Source organism: Zalophus californianus, chromosome 15 (genome assembly GCF_009762305.2).
Source record: "Zalophus californianus isolate mZalCal1 chromosome 15, mZalCal1.pri.v2, whole genome shotgun sequence".
NCBI classification, from domain to species: domain Eukaryota; kingdom Metazoa; phylum Chordata; class Mammalia; order Carnivora; family Otariidae; genus Zalophus; species Zalophus californianus.
This window is the reverse complement of record NC_045609.1, coordinates 11134016-11150834: the sequence shown is the minus strand read 5'-3', so window position 1 is coordinate 11150834 and position 16819 is coordinate 11134016. Positions and strand designations below refer to the sequence as shown.

The 16819-nt window shown below is 36.6% G+C and overlaps 1 protein-coding gene across 1 annotated transcript in view; it reads left to right on the top strand.

The window, feature by feature from the left end:
* The window catches only part of RYR2 (ryanodine receptor 2), a 732757-nt gene that overhangs the window by 656811 nt on the left and 59127 nt on the right, over positions 1-16819 (top strand). Inside the window, 4 exon segments of the mRNA XM_027588196.2 lie at positions 5158-5257; positions 6782-6861; positions 9425-9501; positions 10297-10370. Of these exon segments, the coding sequence (XP_027443997.2) occupies positions 5158-5257; positions 6782-6861; positions 9425-9501; positions 10297-10370 (331 nt within the window).

Here is a 16819-nt window from a genome sequence, read left to right as displayed (position 1 = left end):
GTTTCTCAAGGGTTGATCTGGGGTAGGACCAGTAACCATGTGTGAAAACTTAGAATTATAAACACTAAAACAGCTAGAACTGAGAGAACTCAAAATCCAAATGATGACTTGTCACGATCCGCTCTATGGTAAAATTTATTCTAACTTCTCTTTTTCCCGCAAATTATCCCAACATTCTGGCACCTTCGTGATCCTTCGTATTAGTCGAGGTCATCGATCACCTTATTGTTCTTCTTCTTTGTTTTGTCAGGCTATGTTAGTAGAACCACACAGCATTTTCTTTCTGTATTCAAGGCAGTATTCGGTGCTTTTAAGGCTTCAACAAACAAATAGGTAAATGAAGCCTGTGCTAAATCAATTTTGTGCTCAGAACAAACCCCATTCCCTCTAATGATAACTCAGTCTAACCTTGCTAATTTGATACCTTCTGATTTTATAGTGGCTCATTTTTCCCCTCCTACTTTATAGTTTGTTTGTGAACCTTTTTGTGATGTAGTATAAATTTTGTCAACAGGACTCTGAAATTGAAAATTATTTCAGCGCAGCTAGATTTTATTGTTTTAGTCTAGTGATAATTAGACTAAATATGCTGAATCCAAGGGAAACAATATTTTAACAAGCGTGGAAGTATAAATGATAAAGAAGTAAGCCATAGTCACACTACACAGCACATCTAAACTTTAAAGCCTCCAACATATTAACTGGACTACATTTTTCTACTTTAGAATTTTTGTCCTCTCTGATTATCTATTAGTAAAACTTTGGCATTTAAACAAAGTTTGCTTTGGGTAAAAACATTTCTTTCTTTCTTTTTGTTTTTTTGTGTTTTGGTTTTTTTTGTTGTTGTTGTTGTTAAAGAGAGAGCATTAGAAATTATGCCCATCCTATTGAAAAATAGAACTCTGGAAGATTATTATACTCTTCAGTATTCAGCAACAAAGACAATGGGTAATAAAGGTACAGACGGTAAATTAATTGACCTAAAAAAAACCACAATTTGAGAATTATTGTTCGCATGTGTATAATTCTCGACCTCTTTGACGATGTACCAAAAGCAAACTAGACGTTTCTCATTTTACTAGCTTTGTAGCTTTTCAAATGAAAAGATAACATTTGTCACTTCAGATTATAGATGCTACATGATACCACATTATTTAGTTCCGTTATTCATCACATTTTCTTGAACACCTGTTATGTGCAGGGAACTTTACTGGATATATAGTATATGTACACTTGTGGTTAAAACAAGCAAACAAAACCTCTGGAGACCCTGTCCTCATGGCAACTTACTTGTAGGAAACTCCATATACATTCATTTAATTTTTTAAAAAAAAATTTAAAATTGATAAATTTGAGGGACCATCCATTTTTAAACAAAGTTAGAATCTTAAGTGTTTTCCTAGCACTGCAAGTCAATTCTTTATGTATGTGGCCAACCTACAGTATCAGAAACTAGAATACCGAACAAAATTAATGAAATGGACAATACAACTCTTATCTATATTTTTGTTTTCCCTTAGTGTGAGTTGGCCTGTTTGTGTCGTAAACCAAATTATTACTACCATTTCACTGCCGTTCGCTTTTGTCCTCATAGTTATCCAATTGAATCTCCTGTATTTCCATCTTTTTTTTCTTATCATGTTGAGATTCAACATCACCTTGTAGGTTATGACTACATTTAAGATACCAAATCAGAAGAATATTTAATGTTGACTTATTGCAAAATTATGGGAAAGATTTTTAAAAAGAATTCGGCTGCTGGAGATTTCTGTTCACTTACAGGTAGCTTCCACGTGCAGCTGAAGAGAAAAACATTGTGAAAACCTTTTCAGCAGTTGCTGAAGGCTTGGAAACTCAAAGGAAAAAAAGCAAGCCCACTGGGCTCATGCGGTGTTAGGCACAGACTGAGCTGTGATGCACAAACCGCCCAAAATGCCCACATCATTGAGGAGGGCCCATCAGAAACAGGGTACAAGTTTTGCTGTCAAAAGGCTGCTCTCCTTTAAAATATCGTTTATCTCCATCATAGAGATAAACTATTTTCTCCATCAAGGAGCAAGGGGCAGTTGTAATTTTTTTTTTTTAATTTCAGTATTTTTCTCATATAAGACAAATTTTTGAAGAACTGAATGGATTTTTTTTCTTCAGGCCTTCTACTCCCTCCCCCGCACCCCCCCCCCACATCAATTGCTAAAAGCAAGGCACCCTGGGAAAAAAATGAAAGACTGTTAGCACCTTTATTACCAACTTCAGTCATACTAAAAGCAATCATGATGTAGAATACTTCCCATTCAATGTCTGCAATTTAATCATAGGTCTGATTTATTACCACCACTGACCTTGAAAAGACTCCTAACGGTCTTTTTAGGAAAACAGCTGATAATTCCTAGTTGCTCTTGGTGATCGGAACTTTTTGCCTGAGAGAAAATTGAAATTGTGGAGCTCCTCCCCCCACCCCAACCTTTTTTGTAACCTTAGAATCATTGAAAGACTGAACTTCAAGTAGAGGTATAATGTTTATTTAAGACCCTTTGGCAGTTTAGGCGGAATCTGGGATGGGGCAGGAACCCTACTTTAAAAAGCTGCTTTAAAAAGGTCCTTTCAAGGTGCTATTTCCCCAAGTAAAATACTTTAAAAATATCTACAGTTTTCTTAGAAAAGCTAATCTGCCGTAAATTTGAAATTAAAGAATTTTCTTTCTTTCCACACAATCCATCATTTTATCGTCTGAAAACTTTCTGGTTAAGCTTTCAAGGTTTTATTTTATTACGCTGTGATAAAATCTCCAATGGTGAGATTGAATTACATGCCCAGAAGCACTTCTCAAAGGACACAGCACCAGAAAGAAATAATATTAAATATCTTCTGAAGAGAAAGCTTCCAACTCAGTATGACAAAGAAGAAACTCAACTGAGAGGTTGACCTGATCCCTCTTTAGGAAGTATGGGTTTCCTGCTTCTAGCTCAGTGTATCTTTTTTAGCTTGTTTTTTTTTTTTTTTCATATGAATCTCATCGTCTCCCCAGAAGTATTTATTATTACTGATTTTTAGGTGCATTGTGAGAAAGATGAGGGTGATCTTTGCCCAGGGAGTTTATTTTTTTAAAGAAGGCAATTTGATATCCTGTCTGTCTCTTGATCCTCCTGACATTGATCCGTCAGGCATGATTTCCATTACTGAAGAGGATAGGGGGGTCTAGAATGTACTGTGGAAGTGGTTCTAGCAGATCTTTGAGGTGGTCCACCTACTTTTGGAGCACAAACAGCAAAGGGTTTTGTGGTTGGTTTGTTTTCCTCAAGAATATACGGCATGCTGCCATCTTGTCTCTTCTTTGGGTTTCCTGATGACTATCTTCTTATGTTCTATTGGGTCACTAGAAGAATCAGTCTTTCTAATTACCTCGCCTCTTTAGTTGATGAAAGCGATAGGGCGGTTCCTTAGCCAGTAATTGCTTATCACTGTCTTCCTGAAAACGTCTTCCACGAAAGGCATTGGTTACCCTGGGAAGCAGAAGTGCAAAGTTCTTACATAGCTCTGGCAACAGGAGGAAAGTGAAAGATTGTTGGGTCTAAAAGGAGGGATCAAATGTTGCTGACCAATTTTAAGCCACACCTGAAGAGCAGGCGAAAGGGTCTTCTTTCAGTTTTTCTGAAACTGTGTTGTAATGACAATATGGTTTTGTGTGTCTGTGTGGTTTTGTTTTCATTTTGTTCTTGACTCTGCAGGAAGAGGTTTAAACATGAAGGCAAACCTTTTAGATGTTAGCATGGCTACATATAAAGCAAAGCTGCCTCTTTTTTTTTTTTTCTTTTTCCTTTTCTCTGCTTCCATTTAGACCTATCACATAATTTAAGAAAAAAATAAAACTTTAACCACAGGAGCTCTAACTATAGTGTGAAAAAAAAAACAAAACCTGATCAATTTTGTTTTCGCAGCACGATATTATCAAAGATTTAAGAAACAAATTTGCCAGCCTCGGCGAGAACTCTCTGGTAACAGCATAAATGTCTGTGTCGGTTGCTTTTGATTTGAAGGTTTCTTTTTTCATTTGTTTGAGCCCATTTCTTTCCCCCCCTCCTCCTTTTAGTTTACTTTCTTTTTCATATTCTGTAACTAGCAAGCCTTCATTTTTTAAACCTCTTCCATCTTCCTTTGCCTATTTTCTGTACTTTGGATGGAAAGTTTATGGCAGCAAAACTGTCACTCTGGCTACTTCTGCTGCAGCTCTTTCTGCTCTTAGGTCATATATGTTTTGGCCGTTGTGTTATGGACATGATACTAATTGACTGTTTCATGTCCCATTGACTAAGCTTCTCTACCACGCCATTTGATGGACTCGCTGTCCTAGGGCTCTATGCAACTTTCATTTTGCAACTTATACTGCTTAGTTCCGTCTCAATTCTCCAGCGAACTGGATAGCTCAAGTGAATGATCCTACCAGTCTTGAACTTGCTGTGCCTTTATATTTTATTTTTATTTTCTTCTTTATGTTTTCAGTGGTAGTTTAAGTGGAAAAGAACAAACCCCAGCCATTTGCACTAGCAGCACCATGCAGTATCGTTGTTACCACCAGAGAATACAAAATATAAAGGCACATTGCTTCTTTTATTCTTGGGGGGGTGACTGGGGAGATGTGTATCATAAGTCCGCTACTTAGTGGAAGCCTACCTTTTTATTCATATCAACTTTTCAATTTTGCTTAAACGCCAACATGTCTCAGTGAATGTTTTTCTGTCATTCAGTGATAACTTGCAACTCGAGCCATTTGCTGAGCAGTATCAAGTTACGGCCATGGCATGGGAGATGATTGAAAACGTAACAAACTGATGCACAAATGTATAATTCAGAAAGTGCAAGTTTCAGTGACGAAGTATAGTACTTCAAAACTGTGATACAGGCTTTGGACTGATCAAACAATTACAATTGAGAAAAATCCATCCTGATGAGCCAGTACCAAAAGCATATCAAGAAAAATATGAAGGGGCAAAACCGAGAGTCGAATATTGTTAACATCTGTTGAATAACATTGTTGGTGTTGAAATGGTCCATAATGTTGTCATAGAGCCCATACATGAAGAGATGACTAAAAATACGGTTTATAGAAAGCTGCTATGCTTAATGATAGCCACAACATAAATGGTTGGGATTTGTGTTCAGGAAAAAGAAATGGAAAAGCAAAAGCTTCTCTACCAACAAGCCAGGCTCCATGACCGCGGGGCAGCAGAGATGGTGCTGCAGACCATCAGTGCCAGCAAAGGTGAGGCTCGCTGCTCTCCTCAGACTTCTTCATTCCCTAGGAGCACCCTTATTTCAATTCTACTGATTTGGTCGGCCCTGAATTTCTTGTTCATCACGAGGTCAGGTGACTTCAGAAATGCAGGCTCTCATTAACCCAGTCCAACACTGGGGTTTTTTTTCAGTCTTACTAAAATGTTTATTTCTGTTCATTAAGTTTTGGAAATTCTCTCATGACACAAGCCTAACAAACCATATCAATCAGGGATGGGCAGACGTTTTCTGGGAGAGGCGAGATAATAAAACGTTTTTGGCTTTGCTGGACTCGAACTCTGCCATAGTAACAGGGAAGCAGCTAGAGACAATATGTAAACAAACCGTGTGGCTGAGTTACAATAAATTTACAAAAACATATGACAGGCTGGACTTGACCCTTTAGTCCGTAGTTTGCTGACCCTTGATGTAAAAGTTTAGACTTTTAAAGTGAGCCCTTCTTAACAATTAAAATACTATTGTATTTTTCAGTGCCAGCCAAGATAATTTTTCTTACATTAGTAATATCTTCTTTGTAGAAACATTTTTACTATACTTTGTAATGGAGTGGAGAAATAACAGTTATGCATTCTGTTATTAAGCACCCCTTTCCCAGATTTCTAAGATATTTCTATCTCTATTATTGTTTCTATTTCTGTTTTTTTTTTCTATATTCCATTTCTCAGGTAAGTAGAGGTGAATAACATAAAAATAAAATATACTCAATGATAGACAACTGGTTGGATTTAAAATTTTGTCATTATTGGGCACCCGGCTAGCTTAGTCAGAAGAGCATGTAACTCTTGATCTCAGCCCCATGTTGGCTATAGAGATTACTAAAAAAAAAAATAAACTTAAAATTTTGTCATTATTGTTTGAATGACTTAAAATTGTGACCAGTCATCCTAATAAAGCAATACTATAAAGATAGTAAGATAAAAGTTGAAATGATAAATGATAAACATTGTTCAAACATAATACTGAGAGAAGAGGGGAGAGTAATTTTCCTTGAAATCTTAAGTGGCCCCTATTCATTTCAAGTATTATTTTAATATTCATGATTAGTTTTGAATCTTTATAGTTTTAGGTGTCAGTATTTCAAAATCAATTGTTTCTTTTTTTTTAATTTTTAAAGATTTTATTAGAGAATGTGCATGCAAGCAAGAGGGAGGGGCAGAGGGAGAGGGAGAGAAAGAATCTGAAGCAGACTCTCTACCGAGCATGGAGCCCCATCTCATGACCCTGAAATCACAATCTAAGCTGAAATCAAGAGTTGGATGCTTAACCAACTGAGCCACCCAGGCGCCCCCACCTTTTTTTTCTTAACATCCCCATATATTTTCAATTCCTGGATACCTTAGACAGAATTTAGTAAAAACATTGATGGCAAAATATGCATTATTATTCTTGAAATGTTTTTGGTACATAAGTCAGTCTGTCCATCGTTATGCAGATTTGTAGGGGAGTGATAATTTTAAAAGTGTACATTATGCTATTTTTTATGTTTTTTCAGGTGATACTGGACCAATGGTAGCTGCAACTTTGAAACTTGGAATTGCTATCTTAAATGGTGGCAACTCCACAGTACAGCAGGTAATGCCTATAAGCCAACCCCAGAAAGTGCTCTTCAAACAGATGGACCGTATTGTCATCCCATTGAACTGTTCTAGTCATCCTAGAAGAACTATTAGTTGTAAAAAAAAAAAAAAAAAAAAAAAAAAAAATGCATTTATTTGATGGCCATTTCCTCCCATGATTCAAACATCTAGGTCACACCCTGCCATGTGGGGCACTAAAACGCTCTTGAGAAGTCTGAAGTCCTATCAGATGGTGTCATCATGTGAAATTTGCATTTCATGTGAATAAATCGGCACGAAATGGTTTGTTTTCATAGTGGAGAAAAGTAAATATTCTTACCTCACGCGCCTAGTTTGGCAACATGTTTTATAGTGTTATACCATCTCTCTCATATTTTTCTGTATCGGCTTCTGTAATGAGAAAGAACAGTTTACGAACATGGAACTAATAACCATTGTTTCTTGGGTAAGTTTTGGCGAGGCAGGGAAAGGGCTCCCCTACCAGGAAGGGCGGGGTAGGAAGGGAAGGCTAATGAAAACCTTAGGATATTTGACTTCAGGTTGCTGTGAGCCCCAGAAACACGACAGTGGGACAAAGCCCTGAATATGTTCCCAGAAGACCTTTGATTCTAAGAAAAGCAGAGAAAATTTGAAGGTTGCCTTTGGGTTGGTGAAGATTTGGACTAGGTTAAGTTAGCAACCCAGAGTAGCTGAAAAACTCGTCTTTACATTTTTCTCAAATTGCGTGCCTCTTTTTCTGCAAATACAATTGTGACATTTTCGGATTGGAGGAGTATCAGTCTAATTTAACCCAGGGTGCCTAACTTTTTCTTTTTAATGCCTCTGACAGTTTAGTGAAGCATCTGGACTCCTCTGGTGTCATGTTTTTAAATTGCAAAGTGAAATTGCACAGGTTTACACAAGAAACCACACCTCGTGAAATGTGATTATTCAAATATTATAAACAGGTTTTTGATAAAGTAGTTTGTGTTCCTTTATGAACTCATTAAATAAAAGATCTAGTACTTGATCTAATTATTGAGAAGAAATGATTAGTCTAAATATTTTTAAATCACTTCAACAATGACTGTGATACGAAGATCTCTGAAATTTCTATTGGTGATGATATCAGAGTCTGTTGCTTATATTAATAGTTGAAAGGAATGCTAAGTTTCCATTAGAACTTAGTGAAAATAATGATGTCTTTTTTCCCCATCCACTTTACAGATGTCCTTTTTTGATTTCCATAGCAAATGACTACATGACTTAAATAAAAAAAAAAAAGGAAAACTGAAGAAATCTACCTCTATAATATTTAGCACAAAATAATTTCCCTTTATGTTTTACTTCAAAAGTCCTTAATTATATAGCACATAGATTCAGAAATCCTTGGAGCTGAAAGGAGCCATGAGAGATCACGTAATACACGTACTTGTCTACACAGGCTTTTCTTTTTTCTGTACACCTTCAGATACATATTCTACCACCTCTCTTTAACTCTCAGCCATATTCCTTGTGTTTTAAACTTCCAGTGATTAATCAGTGCTTCATGTTTTATTAGACCAGTAACTTATCACACTCCCCCCAAAACGGCCAGGTGTTTGTGTGTATCTCGGTGTGTACTTATTTGTGTGTATGTGTATATACATGTGAGGTATATATATGTAATACACACACACACACACACACACACACAGCCTTTACATCTTTAGTAACTTACCTTTCACTCAAATTTCTGGAAACCAGATTACTACCAAAATGTTGACCCTTTTAGCTCAACCCTATTGAGACGACACTGATAATAGGAATTACTCACCTCTATTCAAGATTCAGAGAAGAGCAGTATCTTTATTTTCTTCAGACCTTTGGTGTGCGTTCTATCACTCTATCATCTTGTGGGTACTTCTTGTTTGAAACTTCCAACACATTTGTTCCACATTCAAAGCAGCTGTTTCATTGTAATATAAATTAATAAGCTAAGAAGGTAGAGCCATGCATTGTTCTCGCATTTTTTACTTTTGTGTTTAATCAAAATATTGACCACAGAATCTGGACATCATTCTGACAACAGAGAAGAAAAATTTAATAGTCAAATGATTCCTACCATTCCTTGGGTTTAGAGATCATGATAATGGAAACTAAATTTCTGTCTATAACATTAGCATATGGTAGTCAACACTACCCTCATTTAAGGACCCCACTTTTGTATGGAAATCTATGACTAGCATCTTGGTGGACCTTCCCAGTAGGCTTGAACTAAAAAATCTGAGTCTTCAAATACTTAAAGAGTGACTAGAAGAGAGTTAAGAGTATTATTTTTCCCCCGATATTCATGGTGCTTATGATGTTTATGTAAAGCACCTCCTTTGTTCAGAGCCACTTTTATTGACATTGAAATGTACAACCATCCTGCCTTGACATGCTCATCACTGTTTCATGGTAAAGTTACGGTCATATTTGTATGCACTGAGTGTTTTTTCATCTTTATTCCAGCATAGAAAGCATATTTTAGTTGTTTCTTATTTAACAAAAAATGAGATTTGTGTTCAGTGGCCCTGTGGTTTATATATTTACTATAGAAAATGCTTGACTACCTCAAGGAGAAAAAAGATGTGGGCTTCTTTCAGAGCCTGGCTGGTCTGATGCAGTCATGCAGGTAAGCACATACCTCCCTTGTTTTGGTCTACTCAGTGGATTGTATCTTTCAAAGTTTTTGTTTTGCATTGCTGACACTAATGATACAGAGAATATTTTTTAATGATTAAGTACACATTAAAGTGGGACAATAGAGGGTGTCTTATTTTCTGTCTTATTGTTAGCTGTTAGTAATATCTTAATTATTAACGTACTCATTGTTAATGATGTCTTGTAATAGTCTTCCCTATGATGAAATAGGGACCTTGGGGAATTAATGTGTGTTCTGCATACTTGAAAGTGAGCAGTGTATGAATTTTAAAAGAGGAAAAGGAAAATTCTGATGAGTTTTATTTGGGAGCTTGTAGACCATTTCTCATTTTCCCTAAATAAATGATCCTTCACCAACTAATTTATGATAATCAGTTTCTATTTTTTACAATACTTAAAATCATTCAGACAGCATTTGACAAAGGAATCTGACAGATACTTAATGTAATAAGTTATCCAGCTGGAAAAACATGATTATTATAATTATATTTCAGCATGTCTGCTAACTTTGTAATGTACTCCCAAAGTTGAAACCCATTAATGCCTTATGTTTGCCTTTCACATGGATCATTTCAGTGCAGACCCTGGGGAGAAACTGGGCTGCTACTAGGAAAGTATGTTTGGTAGACATTGAACTGGGGCATGTCTTCAGTGTATGTTAATATTTGGTTTGCGTTTTGTGATACACGCTTTGTAGACACTCACTCTCCTGAAGAAAGAAGATTTTCTCTTCGTCCTCTAAGCGTCTTTCTCCCTGTTATTGTAGTGTCCTCGACCTAAATGCATTTGAGCGACAAAACAAAGCTGAAGGACTTGGAATGGTGACCGAGGAAGGATCAGGTATTGATCACTTAAGTTAAAAGGATCAACTGCCCCCCCCTTTCCTGAAATGAGTCAGTTACCAATTACCTTTTCAATACAAAGAGATACAAGGTTATTTTTAAGTAGTGGCCAAATGCTTATGTGATTCATTTAAAAGTTCATAATTGCACACTCCCTCAGATCACACCCAAAACTCAACCTTCCCTGTTGGCCATTAACTCTTTTTTGTTCCAGACCTACTGTAAGTCACCTTTCCCCTGGTTGGGTGGTAGATCAAGATCCCTTATTAGATAATGAATTATCTGTAAAATTATAAAGCACATGGATGAACCAAATTAGAGAATGTTTGACTTCTTGTGGCTACTTTGGCAAACTGCCCAACTCTCAGATTCTTCTGTCTCCTTAGAATAGTGATGCTTTGCGATCCTTCCTTTAACCATTATTTCGACTGTCTCCTCCCTTTTAGAACAGATATCTCATACATCCATATGTCTTTGCAAGTCCAAATTTGATGAAAATAATTAAGGAGTCATTTTTAATGTTTAAATAATCCTGATCACTTAATATACATGTGCACAAATAGAATGACTCACATAATCTTAGAGTTTGTTTTTCTCTGTAAATAGATGTGCGTATAAACTAGAAAATTTAGCACACAGGACATTTAAAGCAGAAATAACTTGCTGCACTTTCATTTCAGTATTTATTAAGAAAAAAATCTTCAATATTTTTTTGTCTTGATTTGCTTTTATTCTTTTGCATTGACTTTTTTCAATTAATTTAGCTTCAGTGAGGCCCTGTGTGTTTATCTGTTTTTGTTTGCTTGGTCTTGTTTGGAGTGGTCATCTTATCAATATATTAGTTTTGGAGCATCAGATCTTTGATAAAACTAATCTTGTTGCAAAAAAATAAATTTTATCCCATCTGCCATTTGTAGTCTGCTTACCTTTCTGAAATATTTTAGAAATAACTAATCTCTCTAATTATTTCCATATATTTTTGTTCTCACAATAGGTGAAAAGAATTAGCCGCATATTTCTTACCGCTTTCTAAAAATTATCACTTATGTATATTCTAATGCTTCTACTACTATACAGCTCCTGTGTGCTTTTGTTTTCTACTTGACATTTGAATGTATAGGTTCAATCATCAACTGTCAGTCCTACAGTTACCTAATTGTGTTAGCTAACTTGAAGAAAAATTGCCAGCAGCAATCTAAACTTAAATTTTCCCCGAAATGAATATCCAGCTAAAGCTCTTCATTATTAAGGGTTGTGTCAACCATTCTAACACCCAGCCTGAGGGCCCCATCTAGAGAATTCAGAGTCCTTACAAATCGCAGGGCCTATTACCTGCCTGCCTCTGGGGTCTCCAGGAAGCCCTGGGCATATTCCTTTAGCTGTAAAGTGCCTGAAAATGAATGAATTCTCTGTCCAAAGTCTGACTTCCCTGTCTTGGAATTAGAAATCAATTTCATTTTTCCCTACAGTTATTACTTAATGTTCCAGAGGCATGAACACAGGCCCATTAATCATTCTTCATCAGTGTTCATATCGGCTCACACAGGACCAGTGGCCCCCAGCAGGCTTACTTTACTGGGTCTACTGTCCTTTGTCAGCCAGATACGGATTGGAGTAATATTCGTGAGTCCCAGCTCAGAAATCGCTTGATGAGAATGACCATTCTATGCGAGAATTAGTCCCATCTCTCACTGTGAGATTGATTTGATTTGTTTATTCTTTTTCAACACACACAGATAATTGCCCAAACTGATTAACACTTTTTCTATTTTACTTCCTTACAAACAGCAAGGCAAAAACAACATCTCAACTTCTTTTTTTCCCCATTTCTTTTTCTGTCGACTGTAAATGTACTTTCCTCCCTTCCTCAGTCATCACACATGAGCGTGGTAATTATTACAAATGATCTGCCTTTTCTTTATTTGCTCCTTCATTTGTCCTTAGCTTTGTGTAGTCTTGACAGTAACAGTTTTTTTGTGTGTGCATTTCTTCCTTTTATAGACTGTTTAAAGAATAGGTCATTTCATTTCCATCGTTATGCATCCTTTTATTTTGAAATTCATATACCAAGCTTTCCTTTTTATTTCTTTCCATGAGGATGTGCAGTTATTAACATATTAGCCATGGAGGGGCGAGAAGCATTTCAGTTCACGTTTTTGGATTTGTTTTGTTCCGTTTCTTTCGTTTTGAAAAAATTCTGGTGGACCCAGTGTTTGCAACTGTTGTGTAAATGAATGAATCATAGATGTGTGCAGTAGTCTCCCTGTGGCATTTCTGTCTTGGACATACTGTGGCTTTATGGCTGCACCAATGGGTGCACGGGAAAATCAGTGGTGATCCGGTTGGGGGTTGGGGAGACGGGGACTGGCTGAGTTTCCTTGCGGCCAGGGAGCTCTGACAGTTTCCTTCCAAATGTTGAGAGATCTACAGAGTTTTACTCTAGTCCTTTGAAAACATCACACATTAAAAACCTTCTTAACATAAAAACTGGTTTTCATTCTTGAGACTGAATTCGAAGTCGGGTAGAAACAGTTGCAAACTAATGTAATAACAAATTGTGCTCTCTGAATATTCAGTCTTGCCTTTATCAAGAGGCCAGTTAGCACACACGATGGTAATTCAGTCGCTCTACGAATAATATACTTCCCAAATTAAGAATACCTAGAGCAACTGTGTTTTTTGGCATATTTTTAAAATTTCTGTGACATGCCCATTCTTTTGTTTAAGGGTCTCCAGAAGTTAAGAAAAGTTTGTACCCTCATAGAAGAAGGAAAATCGATCATCCCTCCCAGAATACATAGAGAAGGTTGAAAAATCTCAATCTGTTAGTGCTGTTGTAGCTTCAGAGCCTGAGGCCCAAACAGTATAAACTCAGCCCTGAGCAAATAATCTGATGATCTAACTTTTCTCCATCCTAAGCAGCTGTCTCTATTAGGCTAAATCTCTTCCTGATGATGATAAGAATGACTGTAAATTATATAGCCATGCCAAGTGTTTAATTTAAATATACCTTTTTGATACCTACAACCACCAGTAAGATATTGTCCCCATTTTATAGGTAAAGAGACTGAGGGGTGGAAAGGTTACACGGCTTATCCACTATCACACAGTGTAATGGCAGGGTCAAGACTGAAATGCAGGCCTTCTGCCCCCCCCCACTGTTAACAATTGCATAAGCCCGTCCCTTCCTCCATCTTTTAATATCTTCCCGGGGCTTATTTTATACTCACCGTATTGGGTTAGGTAGTATTTTTTGCTTCTTTACTTATTGCTCATTCCTCCCTTCAAAGACACTAATCTATTGCTAACTTTTGCACTTAATGTTGAAGTTGTAAAATCACTTTGGAACTTTGTATGATTACACGTGATACTCCTAATCTTGTTTTGAGATATCATTGGGAAATACATGCCTTTTTAAGGTTTGTACGTAAGGATTTCAGACTAATCATTTAACACTCCTTTTTCCACTGCTGTTACCATCATGTAAGTTTGCCAGTATTACTATCCCTTCTTCCTAAATTTCCCCCATTTCTACAAAAGCCAGGACCACCCACTTGTTTAAAAACAAAACAAAACAAAAACCAGTTTTCCTTGGCAGGTGTGTTTAGTAGATTTGTGATGTGCTCGGTGTTGTCCTCTCTGTATATTTTTTAGTCATATGTGTTTTCCTTTAACATATAATGAAGTTCAAAACCAAAAACCTATATGAGTATTTAAAATTTCATTCCCTCCTTGGATTTTTTTTTTTTTTTTGTCTCGGAACCATTAAACCTCATTAAGAAGTCATTATGAGCTTGAAAGTGCAATTTTTCTTCTATCAAACTTCTTGGAATGTAGTGGAAGATATTTTATTTTTTGATCCTTTTGCAGTGGTCCTAGACTTTATCAGCAAGATGAAATCTTGAAGCTGATCTCATCCCTCAGAAATTGTTTGATTTTTAAAAATTCTATATTAAAACATTAACTACCAATTAACCTTTCTAAGTTTCCATCTGTATCTGATAATGCGCTGAATTGAGGTTCTTACTCGGTGTGTTTATAGTGACCTCATCAAGTTTGTATGCAGTTGCAGCAAAAGAATTGTTAATTAATCAAAACAATTATTAACACAGTCTCTCAATATTGGATGTCCTAATTTTTTGTTAGTAGTGAAGTTACTTAGTACTTTAATTATTTATTGGCTATCTCCCACCCCAGGTTTGCAAAGTCCAACACAAGTGTAGTTCTGCTTACCCCCTGAGTTCTGACTACACTGCTCTGCCCTTCTTTTGGGTCAAGTTTCTTTTCAAGGAAAGCCTGTGGTGTTAATTCATGACACTAAATAGATTTTTCTAACATCCCTGCACAATTTTTAAACAGTAAAGCGCTGACCGAAATTTGAGTGGCTATTGTGTGCTAGACGCTGTCCTAGGCATTAGAGTTCTTTATGGGCTCAGTGTCGTATAGACAGACTTGTAAACAAATAACTTCGAAACCCATGATCTGTGTGTGTATGAGTAAACTGAGTTGAAGTACTTGGCTGCCAGGCTCATGGGGTAAGGATCACAGAAGAAGTAACAGATGGCCTGAAGTAGGTGTTTACCTGGTAAAGAAGGAAGGCAAAGGAAGACATTTCAATGGAAGGGAACTGCATATGCAATGCTGAAGGTACAAAGCACGACAAAGAACATCACTGACCTAATATGGTTGGAGAGAAATAGACTAGAAGGGAAAGATAGTTTGTGGGACCCTGTGAAAGCCTTTTGTGCCATGCCAAGGAATTCCATGCTTCCTTTCTGAGGCCACGAAGAGCCATTAGGTAAGTAACACATCAGTAGTGTCCACCTCACAGTAAGTTCCTAGCATCCATTGTTCAAACCAGCAACATTAAAGTGCACAGATTACTCATTCCTCAGTAATGCTAGCATGCTAAACAGACCCTCAGTCTTCCAAAGATAGTGAGCAGCATGATTTCCTTCATGGAAGTTGTGGAGCTTTGAGGTTATTATGTTTAGTGATAGATTGAGGGAATTTTTGAGAGTATATTTTTCGTAATTCCTGTTAAAAGAATCTGTTTATTGGGAGAGTGTTATAATTAAATTGCCTACGAGTGTTGTAGGCAAGAGTGCATAAGATGGATATCACAGTCTGAGGGTAGGGAGATCAGTTAGGATGTTGGTGGATGGAATGGATGAATGAACAGTAAGGATTCCAGTTAGAGTAATGCAAGCTGAAAGGCATTAAGAAGAGGTTATAAGAGAAATAATCTGCAAATCACATTTGAAAGCAAAGGGATGTCTTCTTCCATAGCTAACATGTACTTCAATTCTGTTATCCAAGGGACATACCTAATTTATTTCACATAGTGGTCATTTTTGCTGTCTTGGGATCTGAAAGAGGAATACATTTTATTCACTGGTGTCAAGTTGAGTTCATGGAATATGTAGATTATTTATTACATCCACAACCCACTGAAAGTCTATATTTTAGAAACCTAGGTCTTCTGAACCTATGACTTCATGTTGTTGAAATGTCACTTTTATTCCTATTGTGCTTTGCATATTTCAAAGCAATTATACTTGCTCAAACCAATTTTATTCTCCCAACAACCCTGTAAAGTAAGGAGTTCTGGAGATTGTTAATTCGCACATCAAAATGATGAAACAGAGGCTCAGAAAGGTGAATTGACTTTCCCAAGACCACATATCTGGAAGATGGGTTTCCTTAGGTTGTAAAATTGATTAAAAACAAGTAGGAGTTCACAATTTAACTAACATATGGTACATGTAGTCAATGATTGTTAGCCAAAGAGCTTATCGATTACTGATGTGAGCTTTAGGAAGTTTAGAAACTATAGAATACTGGACTCAGAAAGACCTTATGATATTGAAATGACCTGTTCATTGCCTATCTTTTCCATTAGACTATAAACTTCAGGCTCAGGTTTGTGTTTGTTAGTCTTTATATGCTCAGGACCTCACAAGGTGCCTAGCGTACAGGTGACACTTAATGTTTATTGAAATTTACTGGACTCAAACCCTTTACTAGTTAATAGCTATAGGACCTTAGTCAAGTTACTTAATTTCTCAGTTGTTTACTGAACCACAAGATGGGATTCATGTCACCCGATTCATAGGATTATTGCAAATCTGAAATGACATGATGAGAAAATATATCTAGCACAATGCCTAGCGCACTGTAGTCACTAAACGTTAATCGTGAATCCATTTAAAAAATTGTATCCTTTGTTGGTTGAGTGGTAGTATAATTTAAGCAGCCAGTTAAACCATTTAAGCGGTAACATTAAAATCACCCACATGGAATCAAATACCTGACTTTTCACTATTTAAAAATATTTTTATCTTAATCTTTCAGTTTTGCCATTGCATAAAATAGGTATTTGAGTCCTCTGAAGATCAATGATCAGAATTATTTCTTCCATGGCAGTGGCGGGGTGGGGGCTGGTGC